We start from the raw sequence: 21682 nt of genomic DNA, 5'->3' as shown, positions 1-21682 counted from the left end.
TCCATGCACACTAGGTATTCTCCAGCCCCTCATAATTCCTATGTGAGTCCAGACTGCAGACAAGCCATCTCTGCACATGCTCCAGAACGGAGAGCCAGGAAGCCTGACTCTCCTCTGCTCTCAGTGACAACCTGCAAGTGCCCAGGCAGCATGGAGGAGGAAGCAGACTGACTTGGATGCAAAGGGGACAAGAGTTGGACCAGGGAGGAAGAGAAGGAAATAGATTAGGAGTGAGAGTTGGGGAGGGTAGGGGGGAGGAATAAGGGGTGGGACTGGTTTTCCAAGGAGACTGAGAGCTGATGAAGGAAATTAGTGAAGGGGGAGGGGCTGTCAACCAGTTGGCAGGCGGTGCACTGAGATTGGACAGGAAGCTGAGGGGAGAGTAGGGTTGGACAAAGATGGAGTGAGCAGAAGTTGGTCAAACTTGAGAGGAAAGAGGCTGAGGGGGTCTGATCACGAGAGCACTCTCTCCTCAAGAGAATGGAATGGAATCTAAGATTCCTAAGCCTTTGGTGTTGACAAATATCTGAAAACCACCTTCAAAATGTGTGTCTCATCTTTCCCTAGTGCTGGTTCACATAGAGAATGATGACCTACTACTGCTAGCAGTTACTCTGTTAGCTCAAGTGGCAGAGATCTGGGGGGTAGATCTAAAGGTTCTAATTCTGCTGATGACATCCATCAATATGATGCCATGTGCTGGAATTTTTTTTTCATTTTGCTTTTATTAAATGCTTAAGGATTTTTGTATTCTATTTTCTCTGTTAAAAGAACATTACTAAGGTTGTAAATTAAAGCATTAAAAAGTTAAGAAATGTGAGACTTAAGGTTGCCTGTGCAATGTTAATTCAGCACCCTCCTGCATATGCATTATAATAGTCTTCAATTGCATGACTATGTGATATTTTTTTCCACAGGACCCCCCCATTCAGTGCACAAGGTGACCTTTGGTGATGAATCAAGGTTTTCTAGTGAAGGAGGTTGTAGAATTTGGAAGGTGTATAGTGAATGAGGCAGGGTGTTAGAGGAAGAGAAGGGATGGTCTGATGGTTAAGGAAGCTGAATGCTGTTTTTGGAGAATTGGATTCTGTCCCTTTCTCTGTCACAGAGTTCCTATGTGATGCTGGGCAAGTCACTTCACCAAACTTTTCTCAACATCTATTCCTCATTTTTGAGTGTCCAACATAAGAATCTGAGATCTGATTGTCTGAAATGCTGAGCACTCATAGCTGCAATTAAACTCAATGGGATCTGTGCTTTGAACATATTAGGTGCTATATAATACTAAGGATTTGAGTTTTCAAAATACTAGGTGTCTCAAATTGGGCATCCAAATTAATAGACACCTTTGATCTTATTCTTTCTGTGCTTCAGCTCCCTTGCTGTAGAATGAGGGAATACCCACTCATCTCCCAAGGGTATTGTGAAAATAAATTCATTAATGTTTGTGAAGCACTGAGGTATTATAGTGATGAGCATCATAGAAAAGAAAATGAGTAATTCTGTCTTCAGAGCAGTGTTTGAACAATGTGCAGTAAATAAGGCCTGGGGCCACACATTGACCAACAAGGAGAAAACAAAATATTGAATAGGTGATCATTAACTGAGCACTGTCCATTCTGGGCACTGAATAAAGAATAGGTGGAAAAAGTGGTATGTGATCATATAATTAAAGACTATTGCACAGACAACCATAATTCTAGCATTTCTTTCCTAGCTTTTGAGTGCTTGAATTTGAATCTTGATGTTCTTTTAATGTAGTATTTTGTGTGTGAGTGTGAGTGAGAGAGAAAATAAGCCACGAAGCATTAATTTACATGGTCATGTTCCACTACTGTAATGAGAGCTGATTGGAAGATCTTGTGGATTAAAAATTCAGTGCCCCTTCCTTTTTTGTGTGACTTCCCTGCCACACCACCCGTTTTCTCCATTGTGTAACCAGTTCTGTTTGAAATCCTCATCCCCATGTAACTCTCCTCACCCCCCATTCATGGTCATTCCTTGCTGCATTGTGTTTAATGTATCCATGCACACATGCCTCCCAGCTCACCCTTATTACTGAAGAGTGGTAAAGTCTGCTCATTCCTCCTTCCTGAGTGGCTCTATGGCCATCTTACACCAATGGGTCTTGGATCTGTTAGTCTCAGCTATTAATTTACTGATCTATCTGGTCTGTACCTTGTAAGGTAGGGTGCCTTGACCTGGTAATTAGGGGACTCAGTGAATATGTGGCCTTTATGACCTGAATAAATATACTTTAATGCAATACAAAATGAACTGGTTATGAGAAGAAACTAACTTTATTAGGGAAAATGATAGGAGGAGATTAAGGAAGGGTATGGTAAGAGACAGGAACAAAAAGAAAAGTCATGGGAATCGGGAATAATAAATAAGTAAAGGAAAAACTAACCTCACAATGATAATCTGTGACCTCCTCCCTTAAATAATAGATATTCTACACTGTAAACACAAAAATAAAGAGGTTGCAGCCCCAGAATCTATTCACTCGGTGTAGAAGGTTGGTAGAGTGGAATTGTAGATTAGGAGGTCTCTTGTGGTGAGGCATAGAAGTGACCCTTTGTATTGTGATTGATCCCTAGATGTTTAAAACCCAGCCATCTCCCAGTATCTGGTGCAGGAGAAGAGACCTGTCAGGCAAGGCTGAAAGCCAGTTTCTTCCTGGGTGGTATAGTCATGGGGCTCCTCATCCTTTCCCTCCTGTGCTGTGCCCAAAGGATGACATCTGCTGCTGCAGCTGACGCCTCCCAAACAAAGAGTCTGTCTGGTCTTCCTGCACTTGTCTGAACAGTCCTAGCCATCTGCCAGTTATTCTGGGCTCAAAGTTGGTTCCCCTGGCCTGTCAGCTAGGCTCCTGGCTCATGGATTCCTTATCCTTCTCTTCCTCAACCCAACCCTACAGGGTGTCTGGATCTGTGAGAGTCTGGGGAGATCTTTCTCCTTTCTGGAGCCTCCTAATAGGCTTCCTGCTTAGTGTTGTCAGCCTAACCGTTTCCTGACTGTCATTTTTCCAGTTGCCTCTTCTGAGCTGTTGCTAGTGGGGACCATCGGACAGTGGGGAATAAGGGTCTATGGGCCTCATCCTATGAGATGCTGAGCACCCTCAGTTCCCATCCCATTAACCAGTGGGAGTTGAGGGCAGGAAGTGCTCATCACCATGCCCTGAAAGGGTTGACCCAGAAATTAGTCAGAACTCTTTTTTTTTTTTTTTTTTTTTTGAAAGCTCTTAATGCCTGCATCCTTTTTGCTTCTGACTCTAACTGGTGAAATGAATATAAACATGTTCTGTTTATCTTGTTTTTCCACCACCAACAGCATGAACAGGTTAAATACCTTGCCTAGAGGATTTGGATCTTTACCAGCTCTGGAGGTTCTTGACTTGACTTATAACAATTTAAATGAAAATTCCCTGTCTGGAAACTTCTTCTATCTGAGTAAGAAACTTTTTAAAAAAATCTATAAATCTTTCTGAAATGGTGTTTTGCTTTCTGCCGGTGAAATTTATTTGATAGAGACCAAACTCGAATAGAATTTTTTAGATATATGTTTTTCTTCCTTGGGCTCTCTTGAATATTTCTACATAGCTCAGCAATACGTACCATTGATATACAGTCACCTGACACTATTGGGCATGCGAAGACTTGGTTAGTAATGGTATATTAGCTTTCTTGAAGGTAATATTTTCTTGAGTCACATACTTAACTAAAACTTCATAGAAGCTAACAAGCCTCATGGGACAATAAAGAATGTCACCTTGATGCGTGTTGACTATCTGAAAGTAACCACAACCAAGTTTCTGATCGCTCTTGTTGAAAACTACTTTACCAACTGTGTGTGTGTGCACGCGCTCGTCTGTGCATATAGTTTTTATAGATATGTTGAAAGCACGTTAATGTTATGAAGTCAAGCACCCAGAAGTTATGAATCTCAGAATTCAGATTGCTTTTGGAGCATTAATTGAGCCGTCTTATGCATATCCATTATGATAGTCTTTAATTATGTTATCACATACAGTTTTTTCCATATGATCTTAGCCTTGTTATGTGAATTTAATATTTTTTATTTTCATTCAGTGTGTGGCCCCAGGCCTGCCTTACTTCACATTATCCAAACTCTGCATTGAAAACAAAACAGTTAATTTCCTCCTGGGCTTTTCTATGGTGCTTTCATCATATTGTGAGTGCTTCATCAAACATTAGTGAATTTAGCTTAAGAATACTCCTCTGAGGTAGTAGGGAGGTATTATTATCCCCATTTCAGAGCTGTGGAACTGTGGCACCGATCAACCAAGGCAAAAATTGTCCAAAGTTTTTACTGATTTTTTTGGGTGCCCAACTTGAGACATCGTGGGCTGATTATTATTATTATTATTTTTGGTCCCTAGTATTTTTATAACACCTTGTATGTTAAAAGCACAGCCCCCCTTGACTTCCATTGCAGATGTGAACCCTTGGTATTTCTGCAGATCTAGCCCTAAGAATCTGTTTGTAGGGCATCCAGAAAATGAGCAACATGCAATTAATGGCCAGCTGTGAACACTTTGGCACAGCAACAGATAGGAATTGTATGGTGGAGCAAGAGAGAGAATCCAGTTCCCCAGAGGGTCATTCAATTTCCTTAACCCACAAGACCGTCTTTTCTCTTTCTGCAATCCCTTACCTCATTCACTAGACACCTTCCAACTTTTGCAACAAGTGAGACAAAGATCCTACAGGCAGCAGCTTTTTTCACTACACAGCCTTGATTCATTCCCAGAGCGCCACACTTACTGTGTACTGAATGAGGCATGGTAGAAGAAATAGTATGTGATCATATAGTTAAAGACTATATCATTTAATGCATGCACGCGCGCACACACAGGCTCAATTACAGTTGCACAGGCAGTCTTTATTTTGGTATTTCCTAACTTTTGAGTGTTTGATTTTGCAACCTTAATATTCTTTTTAACATACAGTAGACCCTCAGAATTGGGAACCCCAGAGTTACAAACTGACTGGTCAATCAAACTTCATTTGGAACTGGAAGTATGCAATCATACAGCAGCAGAGACAAAAAAGAAATACAGAACAGTGCTATGTTAAATGTAAACTACTGAAAAAAAAAAAAAAGTTTAAAAAAAGATTTGACAAGGTACGGAAACTGTTTCTGTGCTTGTTTCATTTAAATTATGACGGTTAAAAACAGGGTTTTTCTTCTGCATAGTAAAGTTTCAAAACTGTGTTAAGTCAATGTTCAGTTGTAAACTTTTGAAAGAACAACCATAACATTTTGTTCAGAATTATGAGTACTTCAGAATTACAAACAACCTCCATTCCTGAGGTGTTCATAGCTCTGAGGTTCTATTGTAGTTTTTTTGGTAGCAGAATCAGAGCCTTTAGCTGAAAAGGTGGCAAAGAGGTTAAAGGATGCCATGCTGCAGTCTGAGACCTACTGATCCAAGAGAAGGAAAATTTAAAATGGTTATAATGCAACTAACAAGAAACCTGCAAAACAAACATTCAGCTGGCTCTCTCAGGCGGTTGGGAGGTTATAGTTTTCCTCCCAGCATTCACTGTCGTTGTCTTGTTTAATTTTCCTGCAAAGTACTGTGCGCAGGAATGGATGGATTGGGTTTTTCTTTTTCATTTTTGAATTTTATTCTGTCCTCTACTGCAGAGAGAGAAAGAGAGAGAGATTACCTATGAAAATATAAATGACTTGATTTGAACTCAGTTGTGTTTGTATCTACTATCCTGTTTTAAGGTCTTTCCACAGAGCTCCACTAGGCTGTATCTAGTTAAATATAGGTGTAAATTCATTCCAAAACACAGGGTTTTTTATGCAAATTGGATAATAACTAGGAATCAGATGTAATAAAGAATAATTGCTCCTTCTGACAGCTGAGCGTTGAAACTATGTGCCAGAACCTGTCGGAGTCTATTGTAGAAATTGTTAATTGTGTCAGTCCTTCTGGATATAGATGTTTTCCTGAACACACCAACAATACAATAAGTCAGTAAATCTAAGTTTGACCTGTTTGTTATTATTGTGAGCCCTGAGTATGTCAAAGGCTTTTCACCAAGTCAGGGTTATTAATCAAATCTGACTCTTTTATTGATCAGATCTCAAATGGTTGGGTTATATGCCAACCTGTTTATATATTGCTGTTTAATTTGCAGCCACCCTGCGTGCACTCTATCTAAGTGACAACGATTTTGAAATCCTGCCGCCAGATATTGGGAAGCTCACAAAGTTGCAGATAGTAAGTAATTTATCTAAATTCTTGGAAAATCAATTCACTTTTGCAGCCCTTGTAGCAGTAGAATCTAGTCAATTTGAGAAGTAGTAGGTTTTGTTTTTCAGGAATAACCATTACACCTGGTACTGTTTCTTGTTTATCTTGTAAATAAATTGGAAGAATTGAGTAGGGAGGGAAGGGGAAAGGTTGGGCAGAGAACAAGTGTTTTCTTTTATGCTGTTTTATTTTAACTGAAAATTGTTCTGACAACTTTGTTTTCTTTTAGCTGAGCCTTAGGGACAATGACCTGATATCACTGCCTAAAGAAATTGGTGAACTCACTCAGCTTAAGGAACTTCATATCCAGGGAAACCGTCTTACTGTGCTGCCCCCAGAATTAGGTAAGATTGCAGATGGTCATTTGCTGTTTGAATAATAATAATTATGACAACAATGCGCTTCCTGTTGATAATTTAGATTATCTGTTAACCTCAGCAAAGAATATATTTTGGAGATTATCATTGTTGCTATTATTTGTTTATTCCTCCTTCCCCCTCCCCCCCCACACACACTCACTCTCTCTCTCTCTCTCTCTCTCTCTTTGTATGTGTATGTGGAAGAGGAAAGGCTAGTGTTTTTCTCATGTTGCACATTTGGCTGCATTAGTTCCCATATTATATATGACTTGTGTATTAGTCAGATTACAAAATTTTGCATACCTCATTGTATATAATGACATATTTTAGTTGTCTGTAGCTGGTTGTGTTGAAACCATTGCTTAAGACAGCAAAAAATAAAGTTTGAATTCTCAATGGTTGGATAGAGGTGGCTTTCTTGAGCCTGTTTCTGTAGAAATGGAAGTTTGTCAATAAAAGTAACATAAGGCTTAAGTTAGTTTCTATTTGTTTGTTTAAGTGTATATTTTGATATCCTAATATTTTTACTCTTCTGACAACTATTTCCCTCAAAACAATGGAAGCAGCAGTTAAGCTTCTGGGTTTGTGATTTCTAACATTATCACTAGTAACTTAATTTTCTTTAATAAAAAATTAATGGTCTTCATTAGAAACTAATTAGAAACTCCATGTAGCACATTTGCATTACAGTAGTGCATTTTAAGCTATGGGCACAGATCTCAGTGGAGTTGTGCCCACTTTCACCATTGGGGTTAGTGTGTTTTATGATACCCTTTAAAAATGTCTTTTGTGTAAATATGCAGCAGCACTTAAAGTAAGCGTGTGTGTGTGTGTTTGTGTGTGTGAGAAAGAGGGAGAGAGAGCGCAATATACACACATTCTCTCGCGCTGTCTCTCCTCCCACCCCCCTTCGCCCCCCTTGGGAGAGAATAATGCAAAATTTTATCATATGAACATGCTGTGACCAGTTAGATTATATGATAATTGATGGGTATTGTGTGTGTATATATGCATGGTAGTCTGTTGTTCTAAATGCACATTTCTGAATTTACATGTGTCCCTAAGCTTTATGCCTTAAAGTCACAGGAAAAGTGTCTGTTTCTTTTGGTGTGGAGGGAATGGGTTTGTTTGCATTCTGCTTAGTCACCATATCTCTATCTTTATCAATATAGCAACTGACAGCTCTTTCTATCTCACCACTGATGGATGAAGGCCTCCTTTAATTTCAGGTGTTTGTTTTAAAATATCATAACTAAGGGTCAGATTGACTTAGACCCGCGGCTCTACTACTTACTAGACAAACTTTTTCTTTCATAAATTATACCTCATAATGCATGTATTAATCTTTCAGTATTTCATGTTATGGTTTTATACAGAGTCTCACTTATGATATGACAGGGCCCATTTCTGTTGTAATCTCTGCCATGTATAATGTCAGAAGTATATTAAATATTTAAAGAATGTCAGACTTTTATATTTGTTTCTAAAGAGTTACATCTCAAAATCTAGATTTGTAAATTAGGCTTCCTGTAAGCATATTTATTAAGAGAAAAAGATTATACTTTTTGTATATATTCAGTGGTTAAAATAATGAAGCATGGTAGTCCTGTAATATATTAGCATCTCTTGTCCTCCTTTTTCCTGTTTTTCCTTCCACACGCTTCTTTACTCTGATCGATTGCATGATGTCTAAAATTAGATAGTAAACTCCTCGTAGCAGAGGCCAAGTCTTATTTATTCTGATGAGCACTTTTGGTGCTGTGTTTGGCATAGCAGATAGAGCGCTAGACTGAGACTCAGGAAATCCGGGTTCTATCCCTGGATCTGCCACTGGCTTGCTGGGTGACCTGGGACATGTCATTTCATCTTTCTGTGCCTATGTTTCCCCTTCTGTAAAGTGGGAATAATGATACTGACATCCTTAGGTAAAGTGCTATATAAGCGGTGGGTATTATGAAATACTTACTTCTCCATTTGTTGTAATAACTTACTTAGCATCTTTCAGCCAACTTCTGGCTCCTTAATCTCATAGACAAAATCGTACAGTAAGGAGAACTATTCAAACCGTTTTATGCTGTACGTACTGGACAAACAGCTTTTTAACCAACAGATGCTATTTGCATGAATTGTGTTGCTATTTCATTTAAAATAAATAAGTAATCTTCACTTTCTCTCTCTCTTTTTCTCTCTCTCTCTCTCTGAATTTCAGGTGGAGAAGGCATTTGATTTACGAGGGGTAGTGGTCTGTGTCCTTGCAGAAAAAATGAATCTTTATGTACTCAGATATCAGTGGATGAGCCCAGTATAAATACTAAAAGAGGGCAGAATTTATTTGAATTTATGAATGGGAGAGGGGGCCTGGTGAATTGGAATAAGAAGGTCATTCATGGGAGGGAAGTATGGAAGAAGGCATGAAGAAATGAGTGGGGGACGGAAAGGGATGGAGATCACTGGTGAAGTGAAGGGAGTAAAATGTTAATTTGGAAGAGAGAGAGAGATGTTAACAAATTCAACTTTTCAGAATATTGATAAAGATTCCATCCGGTATCGTTGAGTATGTCATTATTCTGTGTGAATCAGTGAAAAGTAGAACCACCTGTGTTTGTATTTTAGCTAAGACTACCTATCATTAATGTTAGAAAGAAACAAAGAAAACAAATATTATTGTCTAAGAGGGAACAAGAAGGTACCTCGTACAGTGCACTGGATCTCTTGATTAGGAGCCTTGTCTGTAAATACAGGATGTGTGAATGATGAATGCAGGAAATGGCTGGGGTTGGATGGGTGGAATTCACAGCTTGTTTTTATCATTTGTCTCTCCAAACCCAGTTCATGAGGAATGGTGGTGGGCAGTCATATATAACTTTAAAGAGGTGTTGGCATTTTTTCCTAGCATTTAAAAGGTTATGTGCGGCAGTGTGAGACAAATAAATCATGATTCACTGCAACCACAGAGTTGCAGTCAGTTATATAAATTGCCAAGGAAGCACTAAATCTGTCACTTTGTGTATTCTGACCATTTAACAATCGGAATGATGTTTGGGGAAAAAAAGCTGAATAGAAACAAGGAACCAAAGCAAAGTGGCAGATGCAATTAGTAAGATCAATGGTTGGTATTCTGAAGTTCATTGTTTGGTCATCTCAGTGGACCAGAGCATGGGTGATGCTATCTAAAAGATTACAGTAATGGGGCAGAGGAGCATCAAGCAAAAGGCTAGTGTGTAGCACAGCGTCATTGATAAAACTGCAGTCATTTGTGACTGAAGAATGAGAATAAGTGGTTTGGCCAGTGCCACAACTTCACAGAGAATTTAACCTGCTGTTTTAGTTTGACTTGTTTCAGACATAGCAAGTATCATAATTTAAAAAAATTAAATCTTATCCTAATGATATCCTCCTTTTAGTCTGAAGCCTCCACAGTTGGCTTGCTTACGATCATGGAGAAACAATGGATTTTCTACAGCAGCACTTTTAATTAAATTATCAACTTTTTCTAATCTGAGTATCAAAAGCAGTTAGCTTTTAGAAATGGCATTGAGTTCTGTATTAGCCTATCAAATTATTTCCCCATATTAAGGAAAATAATAAGCATGTAACTATGTACTTTGATTCATATTTGCAAATCTAGGCATTTCTTTCCCAATTAAAGCCTTTTCAAAAGCTCTGTTTGGGGAGCTGGCCTTTTTTCACCTTTATTGGGATGTAGTGTTTATGTAGTTAAATATGCTATCCTGTAATATGTATCTTTTTCTCTTAGAGTGGAAGCAAACTGAAAAATTGTCAAAGTAATTGTCCCATCACTTTTATATTTTAAATAGCTAAATTATTTTATTTGAATAAAGGATCAAAATTCAGGGATTTAACACAGGGAATCCTATTGAAAATAATCTGGTCCTGTGGTATCTTTGCCATAAGAAAGCACTTTAAAGAGCTCCTTTAAAAAGGGATGGGGAGTTGAGTATATGAAATCTATAATTTAAAATTGTAGTGTGCAAGATAGTGTAGTTACTACAGTTCTTAATGCACATATTCACATGCAACTAGATATTAATCAAGCAAATGCACATGCAAATGGGAATGCCTACTGTTGCAGACGCACCTTTGGCTTCATTCCTTTCCAAATTTAAGTACAAAATTTAGACAAATCCTAGAACTAATCTTTCTCACTTTATGCTACACATACATTGTGTGATCACTCAGTGGTTGTTAGAATATATCCACAGTTGATTATAAAGCATAATATACCCAGAGCTCTGTACATACTTGCATTCATTTCTCACACATCATAACTTCCAAGTAGTGAGTTTCCTTTAGATTTCATAAAATAAGCAGCATTAGGTCTAGCTAATACTTGGATAGGAGAGCTCCATGGGAAACCAGCGTGCTCCAGTGGTGATTCAGAAGACAATACCTATCCCTGTGAACACAAACACTGTGCTAATGCCTCAGTATGGTATTGAATTCTTTTATCCAAACAAAATGAAGGCAAACATTTTATGTTTTGATAGCTCTCTAAATGGGAACAGGAATGGTGTGGAGAGGTAAACTACAAATCATCAGGCGCTATTCCATATCAGGCATATGGCCACTATCACATTCTTGTTTATCCACATGAGTATCATCAGTGGATGAGTGGGAGTTGGAGGAAAGAAAAGTGGGCATTCTACCAAGCTTGAAGCCTGGAGAAGGGATTGTTGCAGAAATGTTTCAGTCCTTACTTTAGACATATTTGTAGAGCTGGCCAAAAAGACAGAAGAGAGATGTTATGATTTAAAACAAACAAAAACATTACATTATTAAATTTCCTTTCAATTTTGAAATTCTAAAAGCTTTGGTCAGTTCTATGTATTAGTTTAAAGACTACTATTTTTCTCTTTAGAAGATCAAAATAAATCAAATGAATTTCCCTTTTAAAAAAAAAAATGTTTGTGTGAAATAGATCTCTGACTCCTCAACTGTCTGTGTAAAAGCATCACTGCATCCCCCAGCCTCACAGGAATACTGCTCAGGAGTACTATGCTTGTGTCAGCTCGGTCCCTTGATACTAGCGAGAAGTACGGGTATCTTGGGAATATTGGGATACTAGCTTCTAAGTTTCTTACTTTAGGGTGACCATTTGATAACCTACCATTTAAAAAGTCACCCTATAGTGTAGATGGGGGAACAGCCTGGAAAGTTTCACTGAATTTCACAGTGATGTCTCTGGCCTGTGGATAAATAGAAGAATTTATCTTCTGAAGCCATCAACCTGACACTTATTAGTTTAAATCAATTTTTCTATTATTATATTTTATGGTTTGGACCAGAGTGAATGTTTGTTGTGAGAACATTTTTAGAAATGTTTGAGTAATATATAGGGCCCTACCAAATTCATGGCCCTGAAAAATGGGTCAGGGACCATGAAATGTGGTTTCCTCCGTGAAATCTGGTCTTTTGTGTACTTTTGACCTATGCTATAGGGTAAAAGCATACGAAAGCACAGAGCGTTACTCAGACTGGGGGGTCCTGACCTAAAAGGGGGTTTAAAGAATATTATAGAGGGGTCACAGTATTGCCAATCATACTTCTGCACTACCTTCAGAGCTGGGCACCTGGACAGCAGCATCCGCTCTCCAGTCACTCAGCTCTGAAGGCAGCACAGAAGTAAGGGTGGCAATACCGAACTCCCCTATAATAGCCTTGTGACCCCTTTTGGGGTCGGGACCCCCAGTTTGAGAAATGCTGAGTCTTGAGGGCTTTGCATGTTTGTTTTGCCATTTTAAAATACATATTCATGCTTTGTTACAACACCATGAAATTTTAGATTTAAAAATCTTAAAACTATGAAAAAAAACATGCTATGACTGTGAAATTTACAAAAATGGACCATGAATTTGGTAGGGACCTGGTAATATAGTTGTGTTACTTTATTAATTAACTGTCTTTTGGCGTGTTTTTCATTTCGAGGCAAGTGTAGTAGCTGAGGCAACTTTGAACTCCTATTTTGAAATTGATTAGATTTCAAGCTGAAAGCATTCTCTGTGCAGGAGTCTCAGGTAACTGGGAATCCTGTAGGGTGGTTTTAGATGTTGGTAAAATGTGTAAGCTATTTCAAGGTAATTGGGTTGTTGATCCTGTAAGTCCATAATATTGGATGTTTTGTTAAAACTTCTTGATATTATACTTCTTCGACATCACATTAATTCATTTTTTTCCAAGAAAAGATACTCACCACAATGGGCCTGGAAGACAATATTCTTCTTTGATTCTTCCTGATGTTATGAATGCATTTTGCAAGAGTTATCAGTTTACTAGATGGGATCCCAATAAGCCACTAAACTTGTGAACATGTGCAATCTGTATTGAATACAACATTAAAATGCACAATAAAATGTTGCTAAGACAGTTCAAATTCTTCTAGCATTGTATTTGATAATTCAAAAAGATCATTGTCTGTTTACATCTGCATTTAATAAAAGATCTGTTTCACATGCACCATGAATGACAGATAACAGAATTTACCAAGACTTCAGTTTTCTTCAGATAACTTTAAAAAGAGAGAGAGGGGGGAAAAAAAAAAGTTGAGCTGAATCTCTCGGATTCTTGTCAGAATGCTGTTTCTTCTCCAATTCCCCTTATCTGCCCACACAGTGGCATCATCATGGTTGCCTTGGTACCTACTCCTGAAGGATGTGTGCGGTGGAGTTTGGCTGTTTAAATAGCATGATTTGTCATCTAAAAGTACAAGTCATTAACATGATGTTGTTTGTCTAAAGGTACCTTGTGTACTTGAAATTCTTATTTCATTGCTTTTATCTATGAATGCTAGTATGTTTACTGATTCTCCAGTCATACCTCTGTCAGATTTGTTGTCTATATCTGGTAGTAGAAATTTGACAAGGCTTCTCCCTTTCTTCTTAGAGACATAATTAATAGAATTGGAGTCACCAATCTTCCAGTGACTTGAATTATGGAACCCTGAGTTTGTCTCATTGGCTCAGTTCCACTTTCCTGCTGTGCTTATTGCCTGAAATATTGTATAATGGAAAAGTTTAACATTTTATGCAGTCTGTTGTTTTTCCAAGGCTCATCTTCAGTCTTAACACATTTTTCAGTCAAGCCCCTAATGCCTGACTTCCCATTATGCTTCGGAATCGTGACTTCAGCTGACCTTTATTATGATGATTGAATTTCATATAAATATCTGAAAGAGGTGTTAAAACAAAGTGAATTTAATCCCAAGAAAGGTTCAGGTGGAATAGCACTGGAAACTGAAGTCTTCTATTCACAGATCAGAAACAGCACTAGTAGCAGCAGTGCCAGTTTGCTGCATATCACTTCACCTGGATTTGCAGAATACAAGGGTTAAATTGCAGTCTGTTAACATGCCCATTCCTTCCTTGGCCTTTTTGGCTGAGAGTTTCCACAAACCAAAAGGGTGTTTTATAAGTGCAGGTAGAATAGTTAAATAGTCTAGATTTAAATAGAATAAATTTAGAGCTCTGCATGTTTAGCTTATCAAAAAGAAGATTGAAAGGTGACTTGATAACAATATATAAGTACTTTCACATGGACAAAATACGGATAGTAAAGGGCTCTTCAATTTAACAGAGAAAGGTATAACAAGAACCATTGGTCAGAAGCTAAAACCAGACAAATTCATATTAGAAATTATTTTAAACATATTTTTAACAGGGAGGGAAGTGTTGGATTCTGCATCTCTTGATGTCTTCAGATCCAGGCTAGGTTCTTTTCAGTTAGATATGCTCCATCTAAACACAAGTTATATGACTCAAGTATATGTTATTAGGCTCAATACAGAGGTAACTGAATTAAATTTAAATGAAAATTTAATGGCTTGTGATATACAGGAGGACAGATAAAATGGTCTTCTGGGATTAAAAACTATGAATCTGTTAATTAGTTCATTGAAACCGTTCTCTCTCATTTAAGCCTGGAAAGTTTGTCAAAATGCCTGTACAATTTTGTAAACTTGTTGTGCTTGTGTTGCTCTAGTTGGACGTAACTGGAAACTGCAGTATAGTTTCAGGCTTTAGAATCTCCAATTGATCATTTAGACTTCTCTTTCCAAAGTACGTCTTCCAATCTTGCTCTCCTGGGTTGTGCCTCAAGAACCTGTCCACCATAATCAGCTCCTCTTCTAAATGTCCTGCCTCTTTGGGCAGAGAAGAGGCAGATAAAGCATACCTATCTGCTGCTTTCCTTTTCTCACAGCTAGTAATGTTAAATGTTTGGTTGGTCAGGGATGTGATTTTTTTTTTTTTTTTAATTTGAACCATAACCATTTTCCATGGACATATTTATTTTCCTTATTTAAGGTCAGTTTGAGGAAATTTCAGGCTAAACAAAAATTATGCCCATTCCTATTCCAAAATGTTGGTGAATCCAAATGACACTTTTACATCTTCTGCAATAAAAGATCTTTGGAGCAAAATAACAAAAGCATAACAATAACATGTAATATCGCCACATCTGATCCTTTGGGGCTGCATCTGTCTAACTTCATTTTTAGTAGCTGATACTTTCTTTTAATGATTAGAAGCTCATTAATGAGCAATGTATATTTTATACATATGTCATGGAGTTATAGGTTTATTTATTACATTGAATATTTTTGTTTTTATATAATGCTAGAAAAAACTGAGTTTCACACAGTTTATATAGAGGGAATCTTTGCTTGGAGCTGTCTTATTACTTTATGATAACATTTCTCCATCTCTTCTGTTATAAAACCTTCAAAAGTGATAGAGAGCTTCAAATCAGAGATTCTCCTACCCTTCATATAGAGCTTCATGTAAGTGCAAGTTACTGATCTACAGACTGGAAATGTTCGGTCTTGCTTAAAAATTAGTCGTACTTGATAACAGCTTATTTGTATTTTAGAAGTTTTTTGTTTTTTAAATGGAACTGAATATTCATATTAGTTATGATTAATTATCCTACTACCTATTTAATGACATAGTATTCATCATACTTCTACCACCCCACACTTACATTAGTTCCTCTCTTGCTAGTGAGAGAAAAGCACATGACACTGAAGTAATAAAAACTATAAGCCCTAGAGTGTAAAGCAAAGCTAAAACAAACCAAGAAAGACACATTTTTACATGCAACCTAAATTTAGCTTTTGTGTAGCAGGTTGATCCCTTACTTAGCCGTTAATAAAACTTGATTCAAGGGTACTTGTATCTAAATAAAAAAATACAATTAATTTCTTTCCTCACATTGGAGGTGGGGGAGGGAGGAAAGAGAGGGAGAAAATCCTCTGAGTTATAATGGAAAAGAACATTTAAATTTCTGACTTAATGTCACCTGTAAGAAAAATTGGCATGATAACACATAAAGACTAATTTTGAGGTCAGTAGAGTAGCATATTGCTAGGAAAGGGGTAAAGAGTGGTGAGGGGAGGGAGCAAACAGGAGAAAGTTACTGAGATTGTGGTATAGAGCCAAAAATTACCCCTGGTGTAACTCCATTGATCTTAATGGTATTTCACTAGGGATAATTTTAGCCCATTATGCAGAACTGTTGAGCTGGCATTTCAGTCAGGATAACATTTCTAGGCTGAATGCCAGCTTTCACTTCTAAAATGTCACAATTACTTTAATATACCTTTTTATTTTTAAAGTAGTATAAATGCTCCTTGGAGTTAGTGGAACAGGAAGTGTGTGCTGCTTTTGCTCTTTATCTTATTTGTGTTGAGGGTAGTGCCTAGGAGTCCCAATCATGACTGGGGGCTCCAGTGTGCTAGATGCTGTACAAACACAGAAAAGAAAGGTAGTCTTTGCCCCGAGGAGCTTACTCTCAGGCTGGGTCTACGCTAGAGAGTTTTGTCAAGAAAAGTCAGCTTTTGTTGACAAAACAGTGCTGGTGTACACAATGCAATCACCTCCCTGCCGACAAAACTGCCTTGTTTTTTTGACAAAATAAAACCACCTCGATGAGAGGTGTAGGGCTTTTATCGGCATAGCTAGGGCAACAGTGTCAGTGTAGACACTGCGTTCCCTTATAGCAGTGGAGGGGCTGTCATTCTTGTCAATTTCACCACTTCTGTAGAGTGGTGAAATTGAGAAGAAAACTGGGAGGGCTGGTTCCCACTCCCAGCTGGGAGCAGCACAAGAAACTGGGACACGGGCTGCTGGAGCCCAGCTCCTGGCAGGGAAGTGAGAGATGGGTCCCCACACTGTCCCTTAGGTTGGTGGAAGTGCTCCTGGTGAGGGCGCACTCCACCGACCTAAGGAGAGCAGTGTGGACATCAGCCAGTGATGTAATTATAACAGTGGCTATAAGTTGACATATCTTATGTCGACTTATTTTTTTAGTGTGGACAAGGCTTAACAATTGATGGATACAACCAATAAAAGGAACACAAGAAAGCAATGTGACAATACTGGTCAGCCTGATAGTTAGCACTCATATTGTCTTCCACTTTATTTTCTGAAAACAAGATTTGTTTGACTGTGTAGTATTGTTTGACTGTGTCTTGGTGAGTAGTTCCCTGACTTGCAGGCACCTGAGTAGAATGTCAATGTCCACACACTGCCAATTTATGCCATCAGAATTAAGGGAAAAGAGAGAAAAAATTACCTAATATTTTTGAGGGTGGTTAACACTACAAATGTAAATAGTGACAAATGATCAGTTCAGTCATTGCAGTGAAATGAATCAGCACAGATCGAAGTGTGAGAATAAATTGTTTTGTTCAGTTTCAATATTCAAAGCTTATTTTGTTCAAATCTATTTACTGTAGCTTCAGATGGCAGTTAGTAAGCCAGAAAATTGTAGCTCAGTGGTAAAGTTCAGGGCAGCAGAGTATACTATGCATACTAGTAAGCTATTTTGGAGGTTGGCTGAACATAAAAGCGCAGGCCTCCTGCACAAGCCAAACTTTGTGGCTCCAGTTCATCTTTAGGTACCATAAATGCCGAGACTTTGATAACTGCAAAGGCCGCTCATTGTAAACAATGCCACAAAGTGTATTCCTGTTAGCAAAGAAGGTCTAATAAAGCAGCTGCCTGTTTGACCTTCAGCTCCTCTCTTTTCCCTCCCTGACTCTGGTGAGCCTGAATTTTCTTCATCTCTTTGTGGTATTCTGTATCTCAAAGCAACACCCTGGAGCCCCCATATTTACCACTGTCATATAATTATAATATGTTTTGTACAAAGTATGCCTTGTGAGGCATCATTTTGAAAGTCTTGATTTGTTGAACATTAATATCCTGTTGCAGCGTATGTGCTATCGTTGTATGTGAAGTTATGAAGTTTTGCTGTGTGTGTGTTGTTGAAACATGTTGTGAGGTTGGGAACACCCATAACCAGCCTTTCAGGTATAATAATGGAATAGCCAGACAGCACTAATGGCTCACCAACACCTATCAAGGAAAGAATCCACTATCTCAGGAACTGTATACAGTGAAGACTTCTCAGAGAGAGCGCATAGACAATGGAGACTGCTTGACCAATGGGGACAGAATCTTCTGTCATAGCAAAAGCTCTTTCCAGCAAGCTCGAAGAAACTTTAAAAGAGGTGAAGTGACATCATCACTTGGCCTCTATCGCACAGCTATTGTATGGGGGTTGCGGTATTGCCACCCTTCTGTGCTGCCTTCAGCTGCCTGGCTGCTGGCCAGGTGGCCCGCTCTGAAGGCAGCGCAAAAATAAGGGTGGCAATATCGTGACTCCCACAATATAGCCTTGCAACCCCCTTTTGGGTTGGGACCCCCAGTTTGAGAAACTTTGTGCACTTTTGTATGCTTTTACCCTATAGTATAGGGTAAAAGAACACACAAGACCAGATTTCATGGTCCACAATGCATTTTTCACATCTATGAATTTAGTAGGGCCCTACTTATGCTGCTTAGATTTGTGCTGGCCTGATATCTGAGCCGCAATGGCAATCACTGATCCTTTCAAATAATTGGAGTTACTTTTCATTTACACCGTTGTAAGTAAGATCAGAATTGGGCCTGATTATCCTCAGACCTTGTCTAGTCTTTTACACCTGTGTAAAGGAATGTCAAATGCTACTGTCCTTATTCGATAGCATTTTACACCCACTTTGCTCTGGTTTTACCAAGCTGTATATGGCAAATGGAGAATTAGGCCTCAGGCCCTTTGCCTCCAACCAGGACTTGAACTGTGCTGTAAAATGGGGTACTTAGGTATAGTTTAGCAAAATCTTTCTTTTTTTTTAGTCTTCAGATATTATCATTTGAAAAGCATTTCATGGAGAGATCCAATAGTGGCATTAATGTATTTTAGAAACAAATTTGACCTTATTCCCCTCTCAGACCAGATATACATGAGTGTGTGTCTATACTTAAAACTCTGCAGTTGTGCCCCTGTGGTGCTTCAGCATAGACAATACCAACGCTGATGGGAAGGCTTCTCCTGTCAATGTAAGTAATCCAGCTCCCCAAGAATTCTTCTGTCAACCTAGCGCTGATCTACCTTAGTGGTCAATTGGGTATAGATGTATCTCTCAGGAGTAAGGATGTTTCACACCCTTCAGAGATATAGCTATACTGAAGTAAATTCTTAGTGTAGATCAGGCCCTAGTGTAATAGCATTGACTGACTGACTTCCGATTTACACTTTCATAACTGAGGGGAGAATCACAAGTCTGTTGTATTACACCATAATGCCGGTATATTAGGAATATTAAATTTTCTTTGATAAAGTATAGTTATTTTTTAATGGATTGAGGTATTTGGAGATTCTTCGAGTGATGGTCCCTACGTGGATTCCATCATGGGGGAGCACATGCATGCCATGCGCCAGAGCCGGAACTGTTGAAAGCAGTGTCCATCAACCTGCATGCACACCTCGTGTTGCCCACGTAGTGCGTCCTAGGTCTTATATGTCTGTGCTGGTCGACGCCCCCTCAGTTTCCTCTTACCACCGCATGGCTTGAGTCAAAACATCTTCTTCTCCCCTTCAGACCTGAATAACAAATAAACATTTTTGTTAGCAGTTGGAATAGTTGCTATATAGTTAGCAAATTGTTAGTAAGTTGTTAATACAAAACAAAAAAAGAAAAGAGAGAGAGAAAATTAGATAGATATCCAAGTTCATCCTCCCACCCTGTTTGTGTGGGGTCGTATGCCAAAACAAGTGGGCTTTAAGAGCTACACCTAGTGCCTCCGGTCCGTCTCAGAAAGAGATGAACATTTGTGCTGCTTATATTGCTTGGGGGAATCGCACGTTGTTTTGTGGTGCTTCATTTGCCGCTCCTTCCCACTGAGAATGTGAGAAGCAAGACAATTCAGACTTAGAAAATTCCTTATGGAGGAAGCTATGTGTCTGCATGTGCACCAAGAGGTGGCACCAATGGACCTGCCGGAGCGCCCATCTGCACCAGTGATACCAGCGTCACCATCAGCCGCATTGGTACCAGCAGAGCTGTAGACACCAATGAAGTCACATAAGAAGAAACATAGTTGTGTGCACAAGAGTGGATCCCCAAGAGGGACCACCTCTAAACGCCATGTTCCATCCCCAAGCCAGGATCAGCCAGAAGAGAAGTCGTGAGTGGATTCGGAGACTCGGGCATCTAAAAGAGCTAAAGCTGACAAGAAAATGAAGCACGTTGTCAGCTCGTCCACCTCTGAAGCCCCCATGGACCATCCATGAGTCCACCAGACCCGATAGCACGCACTCCAGGACAGCTATCCCCATTGACCCCCACAGCAGAACTCTTGAGATCTGTGGAAGGGTCTGCTCACAAGAAACCTCAGGATAACATACAGTCACCATCTCTGGCCAACGAACCGCTATTGTTGTACCACCGTCCGCTTCAAACGTATCCTGTGGTTCCGTTGGTACCTATGGGCCCACAGCCTTGGCCAACAACACAGCCAGTACAGGCTACGCAACCTCCACCGGTTCCGCATGTACCAACGGCACTGCTGCTACTGGAGCCATCGGAATCTGACTGGTCCTCTGAACCAAAGCACCATTTCTCCCCACAACATAGCCCTAGATGGTGCTATGCATCAATACAAATGTCACCACAACAACAGTTGTTTAGATATCCTCAGGACCTTTGTGCAAGCTTGGATAGACCCCCCTGGCAGGGGTGGGACCCGTATTCTGACCGGGCAACAACCTCTCATCCCCCCGTCAGTGTACACTGCACCATCGGTATCTGGGGAATACACAGGAACCACGGGACTGTTGGATCCACCACCCCTTATGGGAGCCTTGTCATCGCCGGACGATGCCATAATTCCACCATCTGCGTCCCCACCGGATGATCAGGCCCAATACTAGGAGCTTCTATGACACATGGTGACAACTCTAAAACTGACAGCGGAAGATGTCACAGAATCACAGGATGAATTCTTGAACATCCTTCAATCTTTGGGCTCAAGAAGGATAGCACTACCGATTCACAAGGCTATCTTACAGCCAGTGCAAGTGAGCTGTCACACCCCAGCCTCCTGTGTGCCAACATCCAAATGGGCCGAATGCAGATACCTGGCACTGGCCATGAATGCAGACTTCCTTTTTATGCACCCCCCACCTAACTCACTGGTGGTTCAAGCCACAGTACAGCGGGCCAAGCAGCAACACGCTAGAGCCACCCCTCCAGACCAACCTGCAAAAAAGCTAGATCTTGTTGACTGCAAGGTGTATTCTTCACCGGGCCTTCAATTTCGCATAGCCAGCTACCAAGCCATACTGGCAAAATATGACTTCCAGTCTTACTCTAGACTAGCAGAGTTTCAGGCTTTGCTTCCAGAGGACCAACGTGTAGAATTCAAGGCCTTAATAGAGAAAAGCAAGCTGGTCTCCAAAGTTGCCCTCCAGGCAGCAGTAGATACAGTGGCATGGTCCCTTGCATTGGGACTTATTCTGCGATGTGACTCTTGGCTACAGACCTCAGGCTTTCCAAAAGAGGTCCAAACAACACTGGAAGATTTACCATTTGATCATCAAAGTATTCAGTGACGAGACTGATGGGTCTCCATTCCCTGAAGGACTCCAGGGCCACTCTCCAGTCGCTGGGCTTTTACACCCCTGATCCTAC

General features: G+C 39.6%; 1 protein-coding gene across 5 annotated transcripts in view; it reads left to right on the top strand.

Moving 5' to 3' along the window:
• RSU1 (Ras suppressor protein 1) overlaps window positions 1-21682 on the top strand; it is a 190767-nt gene that overhangs the window by 55169 nt on the left and 113916 nt on the right. For all 5 annotated transcript variants that reach the window (XM_067562296.1, XM_067562294.1, XM_067562298.1 and 2 more), the window contains 3 exons: window positions 3334-3452; window positions 6177-6259; window positions 6522-6636. In XM_067562296.1, the coding sequence (XP_067418397.1) occupies window positions 3334-3452; window positions 6177-6259; window positions 6522-6636 (317 nt within the window). The remainder of the gene's footprint in view (window positions 1-3333; window positions 3453-6176; window positions 6260-6521; window positions 6637-21682) is intronic.

This window comes from Emydura macquarii, unplaced genomic scaffold, assembly GCF_026122565.2.
Source record: "Emydura macquarii macquarii isolate MOO-44397 ecotype Brisbane River unplaced genomic scaffold, CSIRO-AGI_Emac_v2 contig_2422, whole genome shotgun sequence".
Classification (NCBI taxonomy): Eukaryota; Metazoa; Chordata; order Testudines; family Chelidae; genus Emydura; species Emydura macquarii.
Note: the sequence above shows the minus strand (reverse complement) of the source record. Positions and strands in the feature narration are given on the sequence as shown.